Source organism: Mus musculus, chromosome 17, assembly GCF_000001635.26.
Source record: "Mus musculus strain C57BL/6J chromosome 17, GRCm38.p6 C57BL/6J".
NCBI lineage: Eukaryota > Metazoa > Chordata > Mammalia > Rodentia > Muridae > Mus > Mus musculus.
Genome location: NC_000083.6, coordinates 39,948,354 through 39,955,791, shown reverse-complemented (window position 1 = coordinate 39,955,791; position 7,438 = coordinate 39,948,354). Strand labels below are relative to the sequence as shown.

The following is a 7,438-nucleotide window of genomic DNA, read 5'->3' as shown; positions in this document are numbered from 1 at the left end:
ACAAAAAAAATTATAGTTAAAGAGTAGCAGTGTAAATAATTTTAGGTTTTTTGGTCAACAAAATATGAGACACTTTTTAAAAGTGTTAATGCATTACAAATATTGAGAATCACTATTTTAAGAAATTAAAGGTTAGGTTATTAATTTTGAAGTTATGCTAATACCTACCTTTCTGTTACATCCGCAGCATGTTTAGAACTGTTTTTATTCTCCCTCCATGTGGAGAGACTAATTTTCTTATTATACTGAGTTGATTTTCACTCTTTGTTCTTCTTGTGTTTTTGTGGTTAAGTGAATAGGATACAGACTGGACAGACAGAGAATAATAATGAACATAGTGTCTTGGACACTAGGAGGCTCCTAGTTTATTTAGAAAAAAAAACTCATTCCTCACTATTTTAAATTATTTGTCAAATGAGTTTTGCATGAGTGAGTAAAATTTTGTTATTGATGCCTAACATTAAGCCCTTGAGTGATAATGAAGTATACCACGTCCATTATTTATAATAACCACCTAGTTAAACTTTATTCAAGGCAATACATAAATTCAACATGTGTGTAAAACAAATCTGAATGGTAAAAACAATACACCACCTTGGTCTGAGACACGTGACATTAACATAACATTTATGTCATTTATTTTACTTTGGCAAACAGGTATTTCGAAGTCAACCTTGAGATCAGCAGATATATGGGGTTCTTCCTCAGTCCGTTTCAGTGCCTGAGGAAAAGATTAATTTTTACAACAAGGAACATAAAACCTATATCATTTCCTTTGTACAGTATGAAATAGGATGAGAATAGGCCATCAATGCAAGGCAAATGCTAGACCTCCAGGGTACACTAATCTCCTCTCACCTAAAGTTTAAGATGGTGTAACTCAAGGGATAATTCAAAATGGAAGTTCATACTTAGTATTTTAAAAGACTGTTTCACATTCGGTGCAAATTTTTCATTTCTTCCCAACATATAATTTTCTGATATTAACACAAAATATTTTAGTTTGTTGAAGAGTAAGTTGATATAGTAAAATGATTTCTGTTTATTTTGTTCATGTTACTGATAATAATGCAACCAATATCCAAAAAGCATGGGTTTAAATATATACATTAGTATATATATATATATGTGTGTGTGTGTGTGTTTGTATATATATATATATATATATATATATATATATATATATATATATGCTTATGAGTATTGTATTCAGTGGTAAAATAATGCTTGTCAATTGTCAGAGCATGACCTAAGCTTGAATTTCTGCAATGATTTGTTTGCTGTGAATAAGAGGAATACATAAGCAAATGTAAAAGACAGGTGACATTGTATATGGTCTCTGATGTTTCAGGTTGACTTATTCACTTATTCATGAACAAAGATTGACTTTCTTACATTTTCCATGTGTCTCTTTAAATACCTCACCATATGGTATGGACATTGTCTAATATATTTCTATATATCATATCTATTTTATATTTCCTAGAACAGAGACTATTAGATTATGCTATAACAAATACACCCAACATATTTACCAATTATATGTAGAAAGAAAGTGCATGCTAGACATCTGTAATAGTCACTGCAGTTTATCTAAGCTAACATTAACATAACAATTCTATTTCAATTAAGCTCAAAACCAAATATAAATTAAGTTCCTTTCCAAACTAAAAAAATGACCTTTCTTAGCAGAAATGGTAATATTAATGCTCTGATTATTATACTATATTCCAATTTTTAATGACTGTAAATAGAACATTTTATGAAGATTTTTAAAAATTACTGAATAAATATAAAATACTCCATATTAACAGAGTTCATATTGAATGAACATTTTATCAGCAATCCTATTTTTTTTAAGTATATTCTATACAGCAAGGTAGGGTTGATTTATCTTTTGAGATTGAGGCATACGTTATACTCTAAAGATGTTAAAGTATAGTTTTTGCTTTTGATCCAGAAAATTAGCTTTACTTAAAATGAAATCCTTGGTCTACTACTGGAATTTTGTCCCAACCTCACATTTTACAGTGAGAACATGCTGAGAGAAAGCATGCTTTTTATCTGAACTGAATCTTCCATGTTTTGCAACTGACATTAACTTCAATACCCTTAGTATCTAATTGGAGTCCTGGCCCATACAGTGTATTTGTAGTGCATTTCCATTTTCAAGTGTCCATTGCCACATGCCACTGCCAGATTTGAAGAGGGGAAAACTTTCATTCTTATTAACAAAAGCACTATTAAGTGTCCTAGCACTCCCTCAGAATAGTGTCACATACAGGACACTTTCGCGTTTACTACTGTCAGTTAGTTTGCAATTTGAGAAGGTTATAAGTAGATTGAGATTATTATCCATTTTAAACTTACCCTTCCTTCAGGAAGTATTGTTGGAAACACCAGAATGATGAAGAAATACATCAGTGGGAATGAAGCCATTGCTGGAACAAATCAAAGATGTTTTAGTAGAAGCAAGCAGTGCATGAGACACAGATGGTAACCAAATATATGGACAGAAGTTATGCCGAAGCAACATTATGTAGCAAATTATTTAATGGTAAAACAAGGGAAGAGAAAACATGTAAGGATCCTGTAGTTTTATTATCCAAACCTTGCCTTTTATAGGGCAGACACATAATCTAAAAATCTTTACCTATCAAGTGTATATTTGCAAAAGTTATCCCTAACTTCCTTCTGAACAAGTCTATTACTCTATTCCTCTGTCTTCAAAAAGAAAATCTGAGAAATAATTACAAATTTTTGAAAGTTGCATTTCACTGTGTATCATTTTTATTTTACAGTTCTCTGTTTAAAACTATCATCTATGCTTTACATGAATTTGTGTGCCATGGTTGTTGTTATGCAGACACAAATATAGCAACACATTAGAAATGAAATTTTTGAAGAACAATTGTAAACTATGCTTTTTTAGCTACTTTTATCTAATTTCATTTTATTCCTTTAGTAAAAATATAAACATAATTTATGAAATGTATATTTATTCCATTTTATTTCACTCATTTGTGCTTTAGGAGATGGGTAATTTGATATGTTTCTGAAGGTTCAAACATATATGCTTTATTCCATTGCCTGGCGTTTCCCATCTCCACATTCTTTAAACGCTGATAAGAGCTACTTAGTGTGGATACATTTATCTTCCTGCTGCAATTATAGAAATAGGTTAACTTGTAAATAGAAAGGGTGGTACCTTTATACATACATACATACATACATACATACATACATATGTATATATATATATATATATATATATAAATATATATATATATATATATATATATATATATATATATATATATATATATATTCTGTGCATATTCTCCTCTTTCCATTTGTTTTAAACTAGGTTACATGCTTCAAATTCCTATCTGGCTAAAAGGTAACAGAGAATCATAATTAGCAAGCGTCTAATGAAACTTTTGTTCTGTTTGGTTTTTCGTTGTTTTTTGTTGGTATTTTTTTGCTACAAAATTGTTTTTGTTTCTATTTATGTATTAATTTTTATGAGATATTTTCTTTATTTGCATTTCTAATGATATCATCATTACTTATTTTTAATATCATTTATTCTTTTACTTTTATCAAAAATTTTCATTTACTCCATAATACTTTCTTTCAAATCAGGGGTTATTTGTTGGAATTGATGACTAAAAATTGTGTCAGAATTTCTCTATATATATCTGTAATGTCTTTTTCTTGTTCATACTTCATACACAAAAATAAAAACAAATGACCTACAAAACATGCTTGGTTACTCTGGATAAACATGGACACATTGCCCATACCTTCAGACTAATAGGATTCATTCTTCCACTTGGTGGACAAGGAAACAGTGAATTGTAAATAAAACCTGAGTTTCCTATGACACGTTAAGCAAATTGTCACTTTAACAATTGTCTGACTATCCTGTACAGATAAGTAAATACATTGAAATGGAGTTTTCTAGCGTTCAATATGATGTGTTGCTATATATTACTTCCTATTTGACCAGGTTGTTATGTGAAGATGGCTGGGCAGTCCCATAATTTCCTATATATATCAAAGATTAAGGTTTCTGATGTCTCACTAGCCATTATATAGTTAACATTGTAACTATTGTAATCTGATATTGAAACTTACTTACATGCTCTACAGTCTTAGCTGAAATTGTTTAGTTCATACCTTTTAATTCAGAGCAGCTCCTGTTGCAGGGTCTGGTGCTTCTGTCAGTCTCTGGTTCTCTTCTTCTTTTTTTTTTTTTTTTTTTTTTTTTTTTTTGTAGAGGCAGTTCTTTATAGAGATTTGAAGCCTGACGTGGTTGTGTGACATTGGCTACTCTTTCTAGCAAAGTGGTTTAATTGAAGTGTTTTTCTTGGGTTCTGATTCTTGAACATCAGAATATTTAAGATAGTGACATGGGATAGCAGATCTGAATATATTCCCTGCAAGTGATTTTTGGGTCGAAAATCTACTGTTTTTTCTTTACCCCTGAATATTTCCCTTTACTACTTTTCCAAAAAAGAGATATGTAAGGGTTACTCATATCCATATTCACTATGTGGGAGTAGCACTTTGTTTATTCAGTGTGTGTGTGTGTGTGTGCATGTATGTTTGTGTGTGTGTCTGTTTGTGTGTATATGCCCATAATAACTGTATTACTAATTTTTCTATATTTTACCCAGTATTTTCTCTTTCATGCTATGTTGTCTTCTTGTTCTTATGGCAGAACTCTTTTTGTTTATTTAATTTTAATACCAATAAAATCCCCTTTCTTTTCTCTCCTCCAAATCTCTTCACAGTGTTTCCTTTCTTTTCCCCCCTCCCTAACTCTGACAAGAAGAGGAGCAACAGTTTGGTCCCACCTGACCCCAGACCATATAATCTCATGAGGACTGGTCACATTCTCTCTCAATAAAGTCCAACCATGGAGTCCAGGGAGGGGTAGGGGATTCAATGGCAGGGTGCATAGACTAAGACTGTACCTACTCTGCTTGTTAGGGTTTCCACACGAAAAGCAAGCTGCATGTCTTCTATGTTTATTTTGAGGGCCTAGGCTCTTGGTTGGACTTCAGTCTCTGTGAGCTCTTATGGACACAGGTTAGCTGACATTGAAGTTCTACTTGTGGTGTCCTTGGCCCCTCAGTAATGCTCAGTTCTGTATCCCATTCTTCCACAAGATTCTCACCTTTGCCTGATGATTGAATGTGGGTCTCCATCTGCCTCCACCTCTGTTGGATGAAGCCACTTAAGAGATGGTTATGTTTCTTTTCTCTCTTCGAGATAGCAGACTGCTCTTAATAACGTCAGAGGTTCATTCTTTCACATTGGATAGGTCTCAATCAGTGCCAGCCATTGGTTAGCTTTTGCCTCATTTCCTGCTCTCTCTTTATCCCTTCACAACTTGTAAGCAAGAACATATTTGTTTGGAGGTATTGGTGGTTATTGTTGTCCACATCCATTCTCTGGAAATCCTACCTGGAGGCAACAGGTAGTCAACTCAGTCTTTGTATCATCCCGTGGTAAGACTCTCTGTTAGGCTCACACATATACATTACCTGTATTCTGCCCCAATCACCAATGCTAGGATTGAGCTAGATCAAGAAATGATCCAGACTGGTTTCCATTATCTTACCCAGACTTCTCCTGCCACCCTCTGTTCACAAATGTTCACCATTACTCTTCCCCTCCTCATCAGCTCTCATACCCAGTTTTGTTTTGTTTTGTTTTGTTTTGTTTTCATCTATATATGATTATTATTCTTTCCTGTCTGTCATAGGTTTGGACATTCTTCAATTGCCCTCCCCTCTTATTATCCAGTTTCTTTGTGTCTATAGATGTTAACATTGTTATCCTAAACTTTATGACTAAGGTATACTTACAAAAGCATACCATATGTATTGCTTTTCCTAGGTTACCTCACTCAGGATGATACTGTTCTGTTCTGTCCATTTGGCTACAAAATGCAAGATGTCACTGTTTTTAATAGTTGAATAGTGTTACATTGTGAAGAAGTAACACATTTTCTTTTATCATTCTTCTGCTACTGAGCATCTAGATTGTTTCAAGTTACTGGTTTTTAAAGTAAAGCTGTTATTAACATAGGTGACCAAGTGTCCTTGTGGTATAATGTGTCATCACATGGGTATATACCTACAAGTGCTATAACTCTGTCCTGAGGTAAAAACATTTCCAGTTTTCTGAGAAACCACTATATTTATTTCCTAAATGGTTGTACTTGTTTGCACTCACACCAACAATGGAGGAGTGTTCTCTCTGTTCCATATCCTCAACAGCATGTGCTGTCACTTGAGTTTTTCATCCTAGATTTTCTGAGAGTTATAGGATGGAATCTCAGGTCATTTTATAAGTATTTCCCTGATTACAAAGGATGTGACACATTTTTGTAAGTGATTCTTAGGCCACTAATAATTACTCTGTTGAAATCACTCTGTTTAGCTCTGTTCTCAATGTTCTTATTGGGTATATGGGTTTTTTTAGGAGTATAACTTGAGTTCTCTATTAATTTTCAAAATTAATTTTTTTAAGATATAAATTTAGGGAAGTTTTTCCCAGTGTGTCTGTTTTTGTTTTGTCCAATTGGCAATACGCTTTGCCTAAAAGTAACGTTTTTTTTTTTTTTTTCCATGAGGTTTCAATTTACAATTTTTGATATTAGAGCCTGAGACCTTTGCGAGTTTTTTTCAGGAAATAGTTTCTTGTATCAGTGTATTAAATGCTATTCTCAATTTTCTTTTTTTATGGGATTCAGAGTATCTGGTTTATGTTGAAGTGTTTGATACCCTTGGTCTTACATTTTGTACAGGGCAAGAAACATGGATCTATTTGCATTCTTCTACAGGTAGGTCTAGAATTAGACTAGTACCATTTGTTGAATATATTTTCCCTGTTGAATGGTTTTGTCTTTTTGTCAAAAATCAAATTTACCTAGGTGTGCAGCTTTATTTCTTGATCTTTGATTCAACTACATTGATCAATCTGCCTGTTTCTGTAGCAATTCCATGGAGTTTCCTGTTTCTACTTCTCTATAATACAGCTTGAGCTGAGAGATGGCAATATACCCAGAAGTTCTTTTATTACACATGATTATATTATCTTTCCAGGATTTGTTTTTTTTTTTTTTGTTGCTGTTGTTGTTGTTTGTTTGTTTGTTTTGTTTCTCTGACTTTCAACAAGATGCTATTCTTTTTCTTTCAAATTCTGTAGAGAATTGTGTTGGAATTTTTATGGTAATTGTGTTGATTGCTTTGGGAATTGGTAAACTGCTTTATTAAGATTGCCATTTTTAATATGTTAATCATACTGATCCATGAGCATGGCTGATAGTTTCATCTTCTGATATTTTCCTCTATTTCTTTCTTTATAGACTTGAAGTCCTTGTCATACCGTTCTTTCATTTGCTTTATTAGAGTTACACTAA

At 32.7% G+C, this 7,438-nt stretch overlaps 1 protein-coding gene across 1 annotated transcript; it reads right to left on the bottom strand.

Annotated features, from left to right (window-relative positions):
* Positions 1–504: 504 nt before the first annotated feature.
* On the bottom strand, positions 505–5,272 carry Esp38 (exocrine gland secreted peptide 38). The gene is made up of 3 exons (NM_001256051.1): positions 5,186–5,272; positions 2,371–2,441; positions 505–721 (listed from the first exon to the last, which is right to left on the bottom strand). Exons 2-3 carry the CDS (start codon positions 2,437–2,439, stop codon positions 548–550), a joined length of 243 nt encoding a protein of 80 aa, NP_001242980.1. The 5' UTR covers positions 2,440–2,441; positions 5,186–5,272; the 3' UTR covers positions 505–547.
* Between the last annotated feature and the right edge of the window lie 2,166 nt (positions 5,273–7,438).